This window comes from Centroberyx gerrardi, chromosome 12 (genome assembly GCF_048128805.1).
Source record: "Centroberyx gerrardi isolate f3 chromosome 12, fCenGer3.hap1.cur.20231027, whole genome shotgun sequence".
In the NCBI taxonomy this organism is placed as follows: Eukaryota; Metazoa; Chordata; class Actinopteri; order Beryciformes; family Berycidae; genus Centroberyx; species Centroberyx gerrardi.
The window spans coordinates 30,897,656-30,918,273 of NC_136008.1; the positions used below are offsets into that span (position 1 = coordinate 30,897,656).

The 20,618-nt window shown below is 40.0% G+C and overlaps 1 protein-coding gene across 4 annotated transcripts in view; it reads left to right on the forward strand.

The window, feature by feature from the left end:
- The first annotated feature begins 2,450 nt into the window (after positions 1-2,450).
- Positions 2,451-20,618, forward strand: part of phf20l1 (PHD finger protein 20 like 1) — a 76,977-nt gene continuing 58,809 nt past the window's right edge. For 3 of the 4 annotated variants that reach the window (XM_071897210.2, XM_071897211.2, XM_071897212.2), the window contains exons 1-6: positions 2,451-2,521; positions 5,246-5,366; positions 5,773-5,944; positions 10,502-10,586; positions 15,354-15,442; positions 18,919-19,125. In XM_071897210.2, coding sequence (XP_071753311.1) covers positions 5,284-5,366; positions 5,773-5,944; positions 10,502-10,586; positions 15,354-15,442; positions 18,919-19,125 — 636 coding nt within the window. In that variant the 5' untranslated portion in view covers positions 2,451-2,521; positions 5,246-5,283. The remainder of the gene's footprint in view (positions 2,522-5,245; positions 5,367-5,772; positions 5,945-10,501; positions 10,587-15,353; positions 15,443-18,918; positions 19,126-20,618) is intronic. The other variant, XM_078287128.1, reaches the window with a different exon arrangement.

Sequence of the window (20,618 nt, forward strand, 5' to 3'; positions counted from 1 at the left end):
TAACCCTTAAAAAGCCTCTGTCAGATTGTTCACAGCACCATTATAGGCCCCTGATTTGAGATAGAAAACTTTATCAGGCCAGGCTGGAACCAATACCCTATTGCCTTTTTCCTCTTCACTTCTGGATGAGAAGCTACTAATTAGAAACCAACTTCAACCTTGTGATCGTGATCCTTTCCTCAACACAGAGAAAAGTTCTTGTTACAACAACAAAAGATCTCGTCATAACGAGAAAATCTGGAGAATTTTCTTTTTCAAGATGAATGCAATAGGGGCAGCACGGTGACTCAGTGGTTAGCACTGTCGCCTAGAGTTTTGCATGTTCTCCCCATGTTTGCGTGGGTTTCCTCCCACATTCCAAAAATGTGCAGGTAGATTGGAGACTCTAAATTGCCCATAGATCTGAATGTGAGTGTTTATCTGTGCTTCAATCAAATTGTTTGCACTAACTTTTTCCTGTGTCTTTTATTATCATTTGCAGAGTAATATTGTGTAAGTCAAGTGAAGGTAAAGGTAAAGGTGTCTGTCTCCATTGAGTCTGATTCAACCACTAGGTGGCAACAAATCACCATCACTGTTTCTGCAAACTCTCTGCATTCCTTTGTAACCTATAAATACAGTCATTCACAACAATATATTTAGCTGGACACACACACACACACACACACACACACACACACACACACACACACACACACACACACACACACACAAAGCATAGATACACAGACACCTGTGAACTTGCTGATATTGCTATTAGTATCTTAGACCAGGGGCTGGTTTCGTGGACCTGGATTAAGCAAAGTCCTAGACTAAGATAATTGTCTCAGTGGAGCTTTTGACAGAAAGGAACATTGTACACTAAGGGGGCGATCACACCGAGAAGCGTCGCTAGAAACGCGTCGCCACCAAAACCATTGTTTTCCTATGGTACGGCGCGCCTGGCGCGTGCTCTTCTCTTGCGACGCGCATCGCGTTTTTCTGGCGGTTTTTAGGCGCGCATAAAAGTTAAAATATTCTCAACTTTTCAGCGCAAGGCGCGGAGTCGCACCGGTCGTCAATGTCACATTTGGGCCAGGTAGCCAATCAAATCAAGCAGAAGGCGGGCTTTCCTTCCTGTTTTGATGCGGTTTGATGTGGTAGGAACGGTGGGACAGAGGAAAACACAGATGAAAAGCTGATATTAACGGTCTTTAACCCGGTCGCACACACAGCCCTGCTCCACAGGCGCACCAAGCTGTTTTGCCCAATGCAGTCTGCCGAGGCATTTTTGACGCGGCTGCGCCTGTAGCGACGCTTCTCGGTGTGATCGCCCCCTAAGGGTGTTTCGTTTTGTCCAATTGCTTTGACTCTGTTTTCACAACAGAGGTTCAAAGTGCAAAACTCTAAATGCAAAGTTTGATAGTCGTAATTGTTGTGGGCTCAAAATCACATAGCATACAGGGATGCATCAGAACTTTGGGTTTGTTCCTTGTTGAATTTTAGTCCTTGCAGCATTTTAAAATAAAATGTTCATCAAATCATGCCATCAAGCAAAAAAAAAAAAAAAAAAAAAATCTCAAAACAACAAAATTTTGTAATATTTATACTATCAAAACAGTGATGAGCTAAAGGTTTTCAACCTCAGCAACAATCATTTGAACACATTTCAGATGCTTTTTATTTTGCTATTTTTGAAATCAATAAACAGATTGATAAAAAAAAAAAAAAGAGCGTCACAGGAAAAGTAGGTGGGAGAGTGGGTATGAGATGTATGAGATGCATAACGCTTGCTGATCTATATGTATTTACTTACACTATTAAAATCATTCTATTGTCGTTTTGGCCACAAAGGCCATTACATTCTTTACAATCTGATGAAGGCCTTTGCGGGCCGAAACCTCAGCGGAATGATTTTAATATTGCAGAACAAGTAAATATATTTAATTTAGAGCAAGAGTGACACCTCTTCACTTGATTTATGTAGCTTTGTTTTTGGCTGCAGTACCAGTATGTGAGCGGAGCGATGCCTTCAGTCTGTACCATGGATGGTCTGTACTGTCACCGATTAAATAAAGCCCTGTCAAGTCTATTTCTAATTGGCGCACTTTTATCATATGGACATACTCTTCATTCAACTTCATTCCACAATGCTCTGCCACGAAGCCAACGGCTTTTCAAAATAAAAGTCCCGCGGTGAATTTTTCAATGCGGATCGAGGCAGAATAACACAATTTGGTGGTTTAGTTTTGGAGGGGGACATTTTAAGAACCTATATTGGAGAGCCCGACGCCCATGAGAATTATACGTACAGAGAAGTGTCCAGAGAACCCATATATTTGTAGCTGTGTGCAGAGAACGAAGCTTTCTCTGTTTACATGTCAGCCATGCTGGACTGCTCTGTCATGTGACCGCTGTGTAGTCCATGGGACAGGCTGACGTTGCCCATACTTGTGATTCTTCTTACAAGAGAATGGGCCGGAAAGAAGGTTGAGTTTCACACAAAACCCGTCCCATTTACCAAATAAATGTATTCGCAAAGGTAAACCATCTTGCACTTTATGTTAAAGATGAAAATTGCCAGGCGCAGACACGGTGAATGGTTGTTAATCAAAAACGGACGCAGTCGCTGTCCGATTTTTTCGTTTCTGCAGCAGCACTAGTCAGCTAGCGGCGTTAGCTTGTTGGCTAACGTTAGCATCGTAGCTAGCAAGCGTCTAGTAGATGAGTTAGCTTTACCAGGCTAGCAAGCTGCCCAGACCAGATAATTACAACACTAATAGCGTCAGCAGCATAGGGTCTGAAAGTCATTCTCCGTGCGCATTTAGCTACTTTATGAGACGTTGGCAATTTGGCTACTGTTGATATATTGAGTATTGACTTCAGCTTGCAAGGCAATAATTATATCTAACGTTAATTGAGTATCCAGTGGTTTAAAATAGTCTCTATGCTTGCGGCATTACCTTCAGTGCGAGCATTAAACTAACTAGCTGGATATAGTAGCCTACGTTAGCTAGCAAACAAACAGCTGTAAAGTTTACAATCACTTGAAATGAGATTATAATATCACTCATTCAAACAGCACTGAATTAACTGTAACTGACTAGTCACTGACAAGACATATGAATGTTTATAAATGTGCAAATTATGTTAGCTAACATAGCTAGTTAACAAAGTTAGCACTCTATAACATTAGGTATCCAGCTATCTTGACGGACAGTCAAGCTAGTTTATTCTGTAGAGTGTACAGTGACAAAGATGTTACTCTTGTCAAACAGGAACTTTATGACAGTTGGGTAACCCGAATGGACTCACAGTGTCGCTTTTATTCAGTTGTATGTAATAACACATCTGAACACAGTTTATGTAGGGGCCATTTGTCCTGTGTCTGTATTTAGGCTTTCACACCCTTTAACCACTAGAGGGCATTATACACTGGGTGATGGGTGAGATGGTCAGGCGTTTTAAGGTCACAGGTGACAGGAAATGAATCAATGATAAGTAGCCTATGTAGGTTACACAAATGAACAATAGATGCATGCTTTTAAAACTGCCTTGACATTCATCAGTGCAAAATGTAAAGACTTATTATTAATCCCACCAGAGCTGGGTGGTAATATGTTACTCAGTAATGTGTTAGAGTAATATTACTTTTTACTGTACTTCTTTACTACTTTGTTTTCATCAGAATTAGTTGTCTTCCCCCTCATTTGGTACAGTTACACATGAAGATAGCATAGATTGAAAAAGAGATTTTAGTTTGAAAAAAAAGATTTTTAACCTCAGTGGGACTTACCTAGTCAAAAACGGTAAAAGAAAAAAGAAAAAAAAGATGAGAAATGGTTGAAAAGTTCTCATGGTAGTATTCCCACAACTCTGATGAGAAATTATATAAAAGTTGACTTTCTATGGGTGGAAGTATTCCCACTGCTTTGATGAGAAATGGTAGAAAAGTATTCCCACTACTTAGATCTTATTGTGCAAAAGGACGACAAGAACATTATATACCAGCGCTGTTTGATTTCCCTTCATAATTTCATAATTATCTTTGTCATTTCTGAGGAAAAGAGAGGACGCAGTTTTGAGGGTGTAACGGAAAAGTAAGGAATAGTGTAACAAATTACTGTTTATTACTGGGAGTAATAAATCAAGTAATAATGACTTTTGAAATGAATAGGTGACTAATAAATCATTCTTTTAAAGACAAGCCGAACCCATTAAATTGCTTAATGCCTTATAAGCGATTTGTGCTTTTTTTTGTGGGTTTCATGTGTGAAAAGGGCTTAGAAGTCAAGGCAGGCACCACACAAGCAAAAATTAAATCCTTCATTCTATCTTTTTTGGTGACGTGATATTTTTGCCAACCATTCTGAAATCACACGGAATTGCAAATTTATCAAGATTATTTGCAATCCCACCTATTCACTCAGAATTGCTACCATTCCAGGCTTATTTCTGCCTGTAGTTATCAGACAATTTTAAGAAGCGTTCCTATGCCTTCTGGTACTCTGCATCTCACTTCCCATGCAGTACACAGCCTCTCTGCTTTTATTTTAGTGTCTGTTGGCCTGTCAGGACAACCAAGGTCGCGAGCCTTTAGAGCAGCGGATTCCAAAACCCCAGACCCACATTTTCAAATGAATTTTTCTTGGCATCCAAACTGATGTTGTGGCCACTGCCAGTTGGTCCACATAATATATGTCCATATACTAATTGATTGTGTCATATAGCATGCCATTTGGTGGAGGCCTATATCCTAAGGGCCTTGCAGTACCATGGACCTAGGACATAAACTCTAAACCCTAGCAGTCTTAGTGCAGTGATATGGTTTGTATGCCCTTGGTTCCAAATTTCAAAAGCCATCATTCTGGGGCAAGAATCTGGGGCGGTACACCTGTAATTTTATCTGCTCTGTGGCCGCTAGCCTCACCTTGATAGCCACAACCATCTCACAGCTAGCCATGCAACACGCCCCCAGCAAATAGTATGCCCCAAAAATGTCGCCAACATCATTGAAAAGCCAATTTCAGGCAAATGTTTGGATCTAAGCATGAACATGCAGGGTCACAGACAGACACAGACTGACATGGTATAATATATCCTGTAAAATCATTGCATATTGTAGCTTTAATATTGGGATTATTCAACTTTGGGTCACAATTTAGTCTCAAAAAAGTACTATTGTAGCCCGTTAGCCAAAACTGTCATTTCACAGTCATATAAATCAGCTCTTTAGCAATATTTTAAATATTCTCTTCTGTTTTAGCTTCACTCGGAGATGTGGGCAATCCTGAATCAGACAGGATGAGTAACAAACCTCCTACCAGACCTGGCATCAGCTTTGAAGTGGGGGCCAAAGTAGAGGCCCAGGACTACTTGAAGAAGTGGTATGGCAACATTATTGCAATGTTATCACAATATTATAAATAGCATAACAATATAATCAGACATGGTATTTGGCAATGGTGCAACAATGTTATCTCAATGTCACAATCTTATCACAACATAAGAAATAGAATGGTACAATTGGTATCGATCTCAGTATTTCTCACAGGCTGAGTTTACTTGGGTGCAGAGTGTTCGGGGGGGGGGGGTGTTCTATATTCAGTTGGTAATATAAACATATGCAGCGCATAATTTCCACATAGACTAAGACTGAGAAGTGTAAGAGTATGGATTATTATCATAGATTGATTTACTTACAGTTGCTTACAATTGTTATTAGCTGTTAATTACAGTTAGCTACAGTTGTTACTTAGTTGCTTACAGTTGTTGTTATTGTATATTGTGTAGGTACCCAGCACGTATAGAACAGCTGGAGCCTGAAGAGGGGAGGCTGCTGGTCCACTTTGACCGCTGGAGTCATCGCTATGATGAGTGGATATCCTGGGACAGCGGCCGACTTCGACCACTGGACAGACCTGCCATCTGCAGAGAGCCACTACAGGAGGAGGACCACAGTGCTGTACGACACACACGCACACACACACACACACACACACACACACACACACACACACACACACACACTCCAGTGTATCCCAATGAGAATTCATCTTTGCTCTAAAATCCCCAGGCAGCCATTGCTAAGCAAAGACCCACACACTCAGAGCATATAGAGCCACGGACACGCTCATAAACCAAGCGATCAAAACCACGGGTGAATTTTGAGGCCAATAAGGAAGTGGCTGAAAGCTGCAATTCCTCTAACGTATGCTAGATGCTGGCTCCAAAAACACTCCAAATCCAGCTCAACACAACCCAACTTCTCACTCAAAATATAAAGTCAATAACATTTTTTTTTTTAACATAAATATAAAATAAAAGCCATTGTTTTCATAGTTCACAACCAGCAAAAAGTGGCTCAGCGTAGCTGAACACTTTATTTACACAGTTCACAACCAGAGGCAGAACATTTCAGCCTCCTATTTTTCATTTTATAGATTTTATATATTTTATAGAACTGCTTCAGGCACTCCTTGCAGTCCAAGGACTCCTGGTCCGGTTCATTAATGGCCACCTTGCAACACACATCCAAGTGCCTCTCCTACAGTGTATTGCGCAGGGGTGTCTTAACCTTTAAAAAAAACAATTAATGCATTAAGAAACTTTGTATTAATCTGATACAGAAATGAATAGTAATAGTGTTCTCAATCATACATTACCATCATGAGTGGTGAAAATAGCCTCTCCACATCTGCAGTCTGAACAGGGGCTGTGAGGGCGATTGCAGCTGCAAGGCTCAGGTTGGGATAGAGCTCAGAGGGTTCTGGAGATAGAACCTTAAGACTTCTGGTCCTATTGTTTGAGGCCTGGTAGAACCAGAAAATTGTTCCAACAGTCCTGGCATATTTGGTGAGGTATGGTACTCCCCTCTGCCCCTTAAAGGATAAGGCTGGTGTTTTTTAATGCATTTCTTACCGTCAACAAATCCTATGAAAATAACAAAATCAGCAATGAATTTGTTTTGCTAACAAGTCTCGTCCATGTAGCCGATGCCCAATAAAGCCATGTCCCAGTAGCCATAGAACTCCATTATATTAAAAAACTATTAAAAACACGTCACAGAGCCATGCCGTTGCTCTGGGCAACATATTTCATCATTGCGAAGCACCAGGCCGGCCGACTTTTCCCTCAGACAACTTAATAAGCCGGCCGTAAACACGTTTTCCATCTCAGGAAAGTAGTTCCGTAGCACCGAAAATAGTCCCCGTCGTAATGAAGAATTTGTTCCCATTTGAATTTGATTTGGTAATAACTACAATAGCCTGACTTTTGATGGTAACAGTTAGTGATTTTTAAAATTGAAACTATGTCTTTGTGAGCTGCATTTAAAGGTTTTTAGCTTACAATTGGAGCCAATGACTTCTGGTTTGAAGGCTAAAAAGGGAACGTGGGAAGTCAGAAAGTAATGGGAGTAGAATAAACGCATTGTTGATTTTGTTATTGTCGTAGGATTTGTTGACGATAAGAAATGTATTTAAAAACATCAGCCGTATCCTTTAATACAGTCAGACACTGATAGATTGAGGCGGTGTGCCACACATTGCACGGTTATCGGGCCAGGGAATGAGCCCTGGAGTCTCTTTCCAACTCCAGCTTTTCTCCATAGAGAAAATGAAATTATCACTGTCACAATCTCATCAAATAACTAAACTAAAGGTAAAAGCAAAAGCAACAACTCACCAATCATTACTGAGGCTCCATCACTGGCAAAGGAGGCCAGCTTGTTGGTTGGTAGCTTCTTGTCATCTCTGATGACTTTCATTATGGTGTCATACAAAGTTGCTGCATCCCTAGTGGACACTTCACCCAAATGCAGCACTTTGTTTGTTTTTGATACAGTGCTTCCTGTCAGGTCAGGTTCCAAATAACTATTTTAAAAGAAACAATATTCAGTCAAATTAATTTTAATCAGAACATACACATCAGTTTTATTTAATTGTAGAAAGTAATCTCACCTCACTACAAGACCCAGCTGCTTGGTGACAGAGAAGTCAGTGGGCTCTGTCACCTGTGGGCTCTGTCACCCCATGACATCAAATCCCCACACTGGGATTTTGACACTTCTGCCACCATCTGGCCATCCAAAATCTGTTCGATGATCTCCACCATTTCATCAATGATGTGGCTGCTTGTGTATTTGGTGTTGGCACTGACCCAGGGGCAGAAAAGTAATTAGGTACTTGACAGTAATTATGTGGAGATGTTCAATTTACAATCATATAATTAAATTAAATCAAACTTACATTCAAACCATCAAAATAAGCACAGCTCTTTCGCTTGCTTTAGTGAATAATGGGTTCATAGCTGGTGTGGTTGGGCCACTTTTGCTTTAGGCAAGCCACCAAGCTGCAGTATGGAGCCACAATGCTTTTGGCATAGATAACATGTCATGCCCTCCTCATTATGTCTGAGCCAGGTAAATGTGTTTAGCCATTGAGGGTCAAAACCACTGGCTCCGTGTTTGTTAGAAGATCTGGGAAGAGATGTGAATAAAAAGTGATGTTAAAATCACTCTCACACTATAACTTATACTATACTATAACACTAGTATAAAATATAGAATATAAAATCACTCAAAACTTAAAAGTTAGCTTTGTGTTAATACACTCCTAAGGACTTGGCAACTGAGCCATAATAACACCCTCGCAGTTATGATCAGATGATGCCTGTGCTGTCTGTCACCTGCCCTTTTCCTGATTCTCCTCCTCACGCACTCTCTCTTTTTAAAGTAATCACTGATTCTACAAGCCATATCTGCAGTTGAAAACATAGTAGGGCTGCTTGATTATGGCAAAAATCATAATCACGATTATTTTTATTGATATTGAGATCACGATTATTTAACACGATTACTCATTGACTTTGAGAACATCATGCATTTATTGAACTTTAACACTGGTGTTTCTTTTTAACACTGGATGTCTTTGAACTTTAAATATAATTGAACTGAAAAACAAAGAAATAAATGAAAATAAATAAATACAAGTAAAACAATTAGATAAATAAAAACAAAAATAAATGATATGTAAAAATAATAAATAAAAATAAATAACACCAACTATGTTGTAGTGCATTGCCACAACCTACTGCAAACTACTAAACATACAGTATATTCAATATATTGGTAAACTATATTCAACATGTTCGAGTCAGTAACTGGCCCACCCTCATAGTCCAGAAGTAACAGAAAATAAAGTTCAACCACAACTTAAGGCCAACATGGCAAATACTACTGTAATGTTGATATTGAAATGTAACCTCTTGTTTGTTATGTAACCTCTTAAATGTTTTTGGTAATGCAACCTCTTAAAGGTTTTTAGCCAGAAACGCCAGTCTGTTTACATAGTCTGGCTTCAGAGATGAGCGCAGGCAGGTGACAGTATTTCCACCTGTGCTGAAGACCCTCTCTGAAGAGGCACTTGTGGCTGGGATGCACATATATTTCTTTGCCAGGTTGGAGAGCCGTGGGTAGAGCTTCTGGGATTCCTTCCACCACTCCAAGACTGAGTTTGCAGTGGCCTGTTCCTATATTAATGCTATCTAAACTAAGGTAGAAGAAGAGACTGTGCTGGTCCCGCACTAGACAGGGCTGGGTTTGGTCATATGACAGTGAAAACAGGTTTGGAAACAGGAGTTTGGACTTGAAGATTTCCAAAGAATCAAGAATCAACGTCTGCTGCCTGTTGATTTTTTTTTCTTCATTCTTGGTACGAGGGGAACATAAGGAATGATGAGGGCAGATAAATAGGGCGGTGCAAACCCGTGTAATGATTTATATGTTAGCAGAAGCATTTCAAAGTCAGATTTGGCTTTAATTGGGAGCCAGAGGAGGGACATCAAAATGGGTGTAATGTGATCAAGTTTTCTAGTTGTAGTTAATATTCTAGCAGCAGCATTTTGTATGAGTTGAAGGTTCTAGAGTTTGGTAGGCCAGAAAACAGGACATTACAATAATCGAGTCTTGATGAAACAAATGCATGTACAAGGGTTTCAGCATCAGCCATGCTTAAAAGGATGCATTTTGCGATGTTGTGGAAAAATGCTATCTTGTGATACCCTTGATTTGAGTCGAATGAGAGAGTTGGACCAAATGTATAGCCAAGATTTTTAACTGTGGACAACTGTAAGTCTCGCAGGGAGAAGGTAGAGTAGGCAGGTCATATGTTTAGAGGTATGTACTTATTTGGGAGGAGACTCTTTCAGAATGCAAGAGTATGCAGGTGGTCTCCAAGGCACCAGGTGCGCTTTCCAATGATGGATCAATACCCTCATTAACTAGTACACTAATAATTTCGTCTCTAATATGGCCCAATTTGTGATTTTGTGTTCCTGTGTCAAATAGGAACTTAGGGTTGTATTTATTGCCATTGATTAGCTCCGAGAAGTAGGTAGCCAAGAGCATATGTTTGTAATTCAGTAGGCTCATCATCATTCCATGCAAGACGAAAAACCTTACATTTGGACGAGTACCATTTATGTAAGTGATTGTGTGTCTTTGTTTGTTGTGTGTGTGTAGGAGTTGCAGGATGGTGAAGAGGTTCTGGCTCGCTGGACAGACTGTCGCTACTACCCTGCTAAGATTGAAGCTGTTAACAAAGAGGGTGAGTACAACTATACCCACAAATAGTGCTATCAAAAAGCATTTCTGATTTTCTGGATTATTATCAGATCATCAGGCACATATTGTAAGTTAAATGATATGATAAGTTTCAAATTAATGGGGTTGATGTTCTTAGACAGTTTTAAAAAAAATGTTCTTCTTCTTCCTCTTTATTTGGTTTAATTGCAATGTGAAATGTGACCAATTTTGGAAGCCAGTATATATCGACCACATTAAAATATTTCAAAACACCAAACTGCATGGCTATAAAACAGAGCCCCAATCCATGTGAGGATACTGCACAAGTTTCACATCATAATGCTCAAAGACCTGCAAACCTCAAGAGCATGTTTGCTGAAATTTCTCAAATGAGTGCTACACAGGTTCTTGGAACAGACATTTTGACCATCAAAGAAACTACCACGGAATTGAAGACCACAGTGATTGCCATTCAGGAAAGGCTTTGGGGAAGCAGAAATGCATATTGCCCTCTGAACGGCTAGTAAGGAGAAATGACTGCAGAGACAAACAGATGGATATTCTATAGGACTGCATTCAAACTCTAGAAAATCCTAGCAACTTTCAATTAAAAAAATGAGATTGTTTGGATTGAAAGAAATTTATGGAACCAATGGAATGATGGTGTTGTGTGTGTTAAGCGAGTTTTATCTGAGGCACTTGTCATTATTATGGAGGGGGAGTTAGAGATTCAGGGTGCAGGTCAGGGTGCAGATTCTTGCTAGTAGAGTTTTATATTAATTTGTCACACAAGTAATTGCGATCAAAGCTTTAATCTAATTTAATCTGAATAGTGCAATTCTGTTCCATCCGTTTGTGTCGGAAGGGTCGGGTCAGATACGCAGCCATTTATTTCAATGCAGCTGCTCCACTGGCTGCTCATCTAGCTATCTATCAACTAGCCGTATAGTTTGCCCAAAAAGCGTCAATCTATGTGCAATGAACTTTAATTATGGGCTCATAAATTGTGTGTCCCGATTAATTGCTACAAATTCAAGGTGTTAAGTAATTAGACTGAATGTCTCAAAGTCATGAAAGGGCTTGCGATGATGTTGCATAATGATGTTATGGCTATGATGTTATGCGTTATGGCTGCTTGTGTGATGCATGGGGCGCATTGGAGACACTGGGCCCGGGTGCACAGACATCCTATTCAGCCACCTCATCACCCCGAGAGATCACCCCAGAAAAATGAGGAAAAAAATTCAATTAAATAAAAAAGTCAAAATCAAACAAATGTGAAATGTTGAATGCATCGTTAGGTTCACTCTTTGTGAAATGAAATCTATTTTTACTCTTGCATCCAAATTTGCCATTTTGTCACACAAAGAATGGAATGAGAAACACATTTACATGCATATCAATATTCATGAGGAAGTTTCATTAACCATTTGTGGCTAATTGTGGGAGTTAACAGGGTGGGACGTGAGGCTTGTTCACATGTGGAAAATTCCAAGTTGATTAGGATTTATAAAGGGAAAATTGTGTGACACAAAGCGTGTGCACGATTTAGTAAATACATTTTTTTTTTTCCCGTATGCACTTTTCCTCTTTTGTGCGTACAGTGTGGAATCTACGCACAGTTTTATAAATGTGGTCCCTGGATATAATGGATTGCCTGTGGAATATCCTCAGCAATACATTAATATTTTAATTCCAATAAAGCAAGGGGTATATAGGGAAGCTTTTGAAATGGTATCTTACCCCACACTTTCAACAGGGCCTTAAAGTCAAAAGGCCAAAACCACGGGCTAATTTCACTTCTTCTAACGTGTGTCCTTATGGCGATTTTCAAAATAATTGTGTCATTAATGGGATGTAACGGATATCTGCAGACAACCCTCAGGCTCGCTTTGGCTGGGCTGGCTCCAAAAAATGTCAACATGGCAGCGATCGTAAACCCGATCTTTTGGCTTCAAAACAGCCCTTCAGAAACATATGGGTGACGTCACACTCACTACCTCCATTGTTTTTTACTATGCCTTAAAGCTGCAATAAGCAAAATTTCTGACCACTAGAGGGAGACAGAAACCGAAACACATTTGTAAATAACACAGAGCAAAGCTACTGCACTACGGAGGCCAACCAAGGACAAACTGGCCAAACACTAATTCCGCTGGGCTAAAACCCAGTCAGTCTTGTACAATTTCTCTGACAGCATACAACAAAAGTGGAAGTCCCTCATCCCACTCCTTACCTGCCCCCAGGCAGTATTTTTGCAGTACAGATTTCAGAGTCTGATGAAACCGTTCAAGCGCACCTTGTGACTCGGGGTGGACTCGCTGGACTTTTGATGGTTGACTGACAGTTCTGACATAACTTGAGCAAACAATTTGGACATAAAATTCGAACCTTGGTCAGTTTGGACAATCTTGGGCAACCCGGAGGTGGAGAAGAGTTTTAAAAGGGCTTTCACTATTACTTTGGCCTTGAGTGTGTGCAGCGGAATCGCCTCTGGATAGCGGATAGCGACACACATCAGGGTCAAGAGATACTGGCGCCCTGATTTGGTTCTGGGGAATGGGAAACACAATCCAGGAGGACATGTTCAAAAGGTTCACCAATTGCAGGGATTGGATGCAGGGGTGCAGGAAGAACGTGACAGGACTGGCAGTATTTTGTCACATCATCCTTCAAGTCTGGCCAAAAGAAGTAACGCAGGATCTGATGGTATATCTTTTTGAAAAACTATGATCATGAGCTAAACTAAGAACATGAGGGCGGTATTTTTCTGGCACAACCAATTGCTGAAATGAGTTCCATCCCAAATCATCTGAAATGGGAGGGATTCCCATTATCTGAAAAGTAGACAGAGGGTGAACACCAGCACTCCATTTCACAGCAGACGACATGCACATGGCCAGGGAGGGGTCATTCTGTTGCTCTTTAATGAGCTCAGCTCTGTCAACATCTAACAATTCTGCTTCATCAGGCAAAACATTCTCACACAATACATTTCCAGATTTCAGGCAGGTGCATTGTCTCCGTTTCCAGCTCTCAGTTCCTCACCTCTGTCTCTTTAATACGAAGCACCAGCCTGAGCTCCTCAACAGTCATGCTTTGAAAACTCAGGGGGTCAATGTGAGGTGATGGAACGTCTTCCTCCTTATGGTGCTTCACTTCACCACCTACAGCCATTGGAGGCACAGAGAGCAAACCCCCTTCCCCCAACCGGTCACAAAGGATCAGTTCTAATTAGTTCAGCCTTCTTTGCATTTAAAGGCACTTGCACATCAAAAAAGTTAGCAATAATCAGCAGATCGGCCTTCCTACATCTATCCAATTTCTCCACAGTGGGAGTTGTAGTTAAGTCATCTAGCTGAAACTCCGTACTGCCCCACACACACAAAAACTGCCAACCAGAAGCAAAATTACAGAAACATACGTTACCGTCACAAACAAACTTATCGAACAAGCTACCAACAGAAACGGACGGACGAGCCCCCAATTCACGTTATGCCCTGGCCTAGGGGGACCCTGGCGTGACACGAAGGTGTGGTTCCCCTCTTTCCCTGCTCCCAAGAACCACCAGCAAACAAGAAATTTCAGCCCCAAACTGTTTTCAGGGAGAAAGACGTCAGGGTGGGTACATGGCCAAAACAATAAACCAAAAGGAAACTAAGCACAATTATCCTACACTTGCCTAAACAACAAAAATGACAGGAGACTTACCTAAACTCCTAACCAAGGAAAAAACAGAGGAAAACAGGCTTTCAAACAAAAGGCCACCCGCCCCTACAACTCCCAGGGCTGTTACAAGCTATAAAAGCATCAATCAGAACAAAGGTACAGAACTAAGATGCTGGCGTGTTGGAAGCTGGCAAAGAAGGGAGACATCTCTGGACAGGTGGCAGCGGCTTTATATCCGGGAGCAGCCATCGGGAACCAATCACCTGCCAGGACACACCTACACCGATCACGCTCTTCAACCAATCACAGCAGACCACCTGTTGCTCATCAGACACACCCACACTAATAGAGATGAGAGAGAGGGAGAGAGATGAACACAACACAAAGCAAAGCAGAGGAACACAACTCAAAGCAATTATACAGAAATACAACACATATGACAATGGGCCATAACAATTCTGCACAACGTAATACATGCAGCATTTATAGTTAAAATGGCACATATTATGGCATTTTTCATTATTATTATGACATCAAACTTTAATATGGGTGCTCACTTATTGAATTTGACGATTAAATACAAAGTAATTTGTTTAAAACAGTATTTCTACCTATTTAAAATCTCACACTTTTATTTTGAAGGCTGAACGGCCAAACCGGAAGTCTTGTTTCTGGTCATTCGAGCTAGTCTTACCTATCTAGTTTCCAAGGCAGAGGCGCGCGCAAATGTGACGTATTTTGAAAACAACAGCTAGGGGTCATCATTATATTCTATCATATTAGCCTATATGATCTTACTTATTGCACCAAAATGGCAGCCTTTTTTCCTGCCTGTGAATGAATATATAATGTAGCCTCTCGATTGTGCCAAGAGTTCAGTTTCCTGATTGAAGCCATACACTGACAGAAGTAAGTAACAAAAAACACTGAAGAAAAACACCACAAACATACAAAACTCTGGCTGTCATTGCTCTGCTGCATCCACACTGTAAATGTTGTTGGTGGACATTACATCCACAACCCCAACGTGACCTATCTAATCTAAGTGTGTGTGTATGTGTGGTGTGTGTGTGTGTGTGCGTGTGTGTGTGTGCGTGTGTGTGTGTGCGTGCATATGCAGGTACTTATCGGGTGCAGTTCTATGACGGCGTGGTGCGCTGTGTAAAAAGGATCCACATCAAGTCAATGCCAGAGGATGCCAAAGGACAGGTCAGGGTTTGATTTGTCTAATCTTGATCTTTTTTGCTATAAGGGACCAAGCTCAAAACTACTTTGCGTTGGCTATGTGAATGTGCAAGTTATTCAGGGGGAAGTTTATTCGTTTGTTCCACAAAGTTGACAGTTTCCACACCTTTATAGAAATAATTTTGTATTATTTACAATGTATCTGATTTTCCTTTAGAATAATAACCTTCTTGCCAGCAGAGAAGAAAATGCCGTTGAACTGAGTTTGTAGTTATATTCTCAGAAGTGATCCCAAAGATGGCAGTGAGAGCACATGGAGAGATAGGTCGTCCAAAGATTTTGGAGAACGTATCAAAGAATGAAGTCCAATGGTTCAAGTTTTTTTACACCCCAAAACATATGGTAGAGGTTGGCAGGAGTACATTTGCATCTATTGCAAGTGGAATATTTGTCTGGGTATATCCGTGCAAGAGCTGCTTTTCAATAATGCAGGCGATGGAAGATTTTGAACAGAATGAGACCATGGCATACACAAATTGATGATTAAGGAATGCAGTCTCCGGCTGCCTCCCAAGTATCATCCAAGATGTCAAAGCCCAGCTCGTCTTTACAGAATTGCTTTATGGTATCTAAAGACGGTGTGTTCATTACAATGCAAACGCTAGTTTTGATTTAATTTCATAGAAAGTTAGTCTTTTACACCTAGCCTATACTTGGAAACCGTTCACACAGATGGGAAGGAGCAACAGGAGGTAAATGATGCACTGAAGATCACCTCGCAACGATTGGAAGGATGAAATGAAACACTGGACTAGTATAACTCGTAACTGTTTTGACGGGATTACATGCCGTTTTTGTGAGCTTTTTAAAAAGTGAATAGATGCTGAAATGCTCTTGTGAGGAGTTTTGACTTCTCGTGCAAACGCAAGGCTGCCTTCAAAGAGTTTAGAATGCCGTAGTTTCTAAAATTCTTACTGTTAGAAAACTGTGACATTTTAAAGCTGCATCCCTGTTGTTACCCCTCCCACCCTGCATACAGTCTGCTTTCACCTCTGCCATCAGGCAGGCTGCACTGCAGCATCCAGATCAGAGAAACACACATTTCAAGAACAGTTTCCATCTGTATGCTGAACTGCCACTGGCAGTATACACTTAATATCACGCACTTGCCCTTCCTTTACACCGTTACCTGCTAACTGTTGTTACTGTTGTTGCTGGTTATGTTGTTGTTGTAGCTGAGGTTGTTATTGTTGTTAGGAGGGGGATGCTTGTGAGTAAACATTTAATTGTTTTTAAAGATATGACAAAGGATAATCAATAAACAATGTTTTGCACAACATCTATGGGGAAAAATAAGTGTGTTTGCAAAAGCAGAAAATGAACAAATCTGTGCTGGAGTTGTGATGGGACATGACTACTCAGCTTGGATGCTCAACAGCGCCCATGAAATGTTAATTACCATAATTGGCTGACTAAAATGCAAGTGTTGGTAATGAAGTAACGGCCATAAATTAGCGTCGATGTCAACAACAAGAATCAAGGTATAGGTCACACAAGAAGCAAGCTATTAAATTTTTTAAGGTGTCATAATACACTGAACAATTTATTTTCAAAGATAGAAAAACATATTTCTAAAAATTGTTAAGGGAAAATTATTGAAATTTGAAAGTGTTATATATACATTGAACAATATCATCTCAGAAATAGAAAAAAGTTGTGTTCATTTCAGAATGTACGGATTAGCAAAAATAATGTCCATAAATAAGGTGTAGGTAGCAAAGATGAGAATTAATTTCTTTTGAGACGTTTAGTTCGTATGAATGTGAGTGTTTTTACATTAAAAAATGTTTCCTCAAAAATGTAAATCAGCAGTTGCGAATAGTCATCTTTTAGTAATCATTAACTTACTCCGCATTAAGTGGTGTTACAGCCTCAATTCATAATGGATTAAATTGAGTTATTTTGTAAACAATTTATACAAAGTACCCTTTTTGCAATTTTTTGCATATTTGTTGAAAATCAAATACAGAAATATCTAATTTAAAAAAGTATTCACTCCCTGGGTCAGTACTTTGTAGAAGCACCTTGAGCAGCGATTCCAGCTTCCAGTCTTCTGAGTTACATCTGTATCAGCTTGGTACCTTATATGGGCATATAGTGCCTTGCAAAATTATGCAGATCCCTTGACCTTTTTTTATTTCAAAATGAATATATTTGCGATTTTCAGTCTGAGGTCTATGCAGAGCGCTCTGTTCAGTCAAAGAGAAAACCAAACTGAAGGAATGAATGTGAATGTATAAAATTGAAATAACAGAAATTGAGTTTGCATAAGTATTCAGCCCCTCTGCTTTGTTTGGGATAAATTGCAGCAGTAGCAAAAATTGGCTCAACATCGTCTGTCATCTCTCATCTGTTACTCAGTAGTCATTTAGACTGTATTTAGTATCTCTGAACATGATTATCCTTTCAAACTTTTTCAAACTCTTCTCTTGCTAGCAAAACTGTGACCAGGTCCCATAACTATTTTAAGACATAGGCTGGATTCTATTCAGAATAAATAATCAAATTATTACGTCATAATAATTTTTACATAACTGAATACTTTTGCAAAGCACTGTATGTGTTTCCTTCTGAATCATATCAAATTTTTTGAATTGGCCACAACCGGACTCCCATCATGTTGTAGAGACATCTCAAGGACATTCAAAGGAATTTCAGTTGAATACACACTGTCTTAAAAAATTTCAGCATTTTATTTTTAGTCAAAGCGACAAGATTTTTATTTAAAAATATATTATCAGCCTAAATCACAAATTGGTGTGGCAGCATAGAAGACCGTCCCATTCCCCCTAATTGAGATACCGTGGTTTTGCTTTATTTGGCCAAATTAAAGTTTGGTTTCTTTGTACACTGCAAGTGATAAAATGAGAGTTAAGAGTGAATTACAAAACTGTCTGCTAAACTGCAACAAGCGACCATAGACTGCAACCATAGAGAGCTACCTTTTTTCACCATCTCCACCCCCACCCACCCATTAAGAAAAGATATGTTGGTCTGAGGTGTGTGTAGTTTACTGACATCCAGTTACATGATTTCTGAGTAATGAAGTCCTTCAAGCTTTCAACAATTCAAACAGTTGCAGTTTTAATTTGTACAAATTGGTAAATAAAAAAATACACTTGGACAAAATGGGTTATTGTGTTTCGATCAGTGACATCAAATTCCAATTTAATCCATTTGAATTGAGGCTGCAGCACCACAAAATGCAGAACAATTCTTGGAGGTTGCATACTTTCTGATGGCACTGTATAGTTTATATATACACTGTATATACAGTATAGCTCATAGCTTAGCCTAAACTGTAAAAATGTTACATGACTGAGTAGCTCTTGTGCACGCAGCCAAAGCAACCACATCCAAAGGCACCGGTTAAACTATAGAGAGTATGAATATAGCTGTAACTGTTCATAATAACTGTAATAACAGTCTAACTCTAACAGGATTGGGTTGCTCTCGTGAAGGCAGCCACAGCAGCCTGGTCCGGAAACTCCAGTAAACCCAGAACCAGCAACAACAGCAGCCGCTGCCGACGTGAGGCCCAGGGAGAGGAGCAGCAGGTGGATGAAGAGGAGACAGAGGAGGAGGGGGAGGAAGAGGAGGAGAGAGAGGGAGGAGAGGAAGAGCAGAAAGAACCCTGTCCGATCCAGGTAGCTGACCCCTCAAACATGACCATGGTCTTTGTATGTGGAAGGCTGAGGTTTTGAGGAAGTCACAGAGTGAGCTCAGTAGTCACTCTAGGTGACATGTTCAGTGGGCTAAGTGCTTAGTATTTGCGCATTGCTTCACTTACTGTCTGTAGGCACTTCATTGACAATTAGCTGAAAACATTTTAATGTGCTTATTCAAATTGCCAACATTATCACCTGACTGTCAGGCTAAGTAATGGTAATAGTTTAAAGAGTAACTAAACCCCACCCAAATCTGTGGTGAAGCCTGACACCTAATGGTGAAAAGTAGGGTACTGAACTGGCCATCTGCTATTGGCTGGTCTTTGTGCCAGGTGATGTCACCTTCTATAGAGTACAACAGGTGGTGACTTTTCACCTTACTTTAGCAAGCTAGTCAGTGTAGGTATTTGCAATTTAAATCACAAAATCCAAGTCTTGACAACCCTTCTTTATACAATGCTAGATATTTAGCGCAGGGAAATTTGTGGAGAAACTTTTTATTACAAGGTAATTACATCTCTGCTTTTGCCCTTTAATTCAGATTAGTACCTTTTAGTTGTCACAGGCTTACAGTAGGTTGGCCACACAGTCAACTGCATACATTCCAGGAAATTTGGTTGTCTTTCCTTAGAAACAGTCAATAACACACTAATTCAAGTAAAAAAAAATGGTGGTTGGGGGTGTAGGGTTTTTGTGGTTGGGTGGGTGGGAGAGGGGAGTATGTTTAATTTTGTACATTCTAGACGTCCAGGTAATTAAGACATTACTTTCCTATAAATGCATCTATACAGTGTAATGTTTAAATAATTTTGTCTCTTAAAAAGATTAGAAACACATTTTCTATTTCTTGTGAATTCATTCACCATTGAGGATTAAAATTCATCCAGTAGATCATTATGAACATACACATGTGCACATAGGTCAGTATTCCCTGTTTTAGCCCATTCACTACAATTCACGTAAATAAACTACCAACCATTTTCCAAAGCATACCATACTTTTTTTTTAGATGCTTGAATGCATTTTTCCTACCATCCAGGCAGCCATTTGTTTCCATTCATTTCAGTATGGTACAAATGTCAATTTGCAGAGACATTAAACTTAACACATCACAGTGGACATCCCGCCGGTCAAAGTTACTTTATCGTTGCGTGGTAATTTAGTTTAGTGCCCGCATTGATTTGAAAAGTTTACCCATCTTCTGTTATGTTCACATGCTGGTGGGAAGCTCCAACATTTGGGACCAGAAGGCAAACAATAAGCAAACATGGACGTTGTGAAAAGGATTATATGGAATTGGCTTCCTGTGGTTGTTCCGATTTATCCAATAGCACATGAATGCATTATTCCACTCTGTCGAACTCAGAAATGCTTTCCATGCAGAGACACCCACACAACAGAATGTACGTCTCTGACATAAATTTGTCCCTGAAGAAAAGATTGTTTTAAGGACTAAATTCAATTGTCCATGA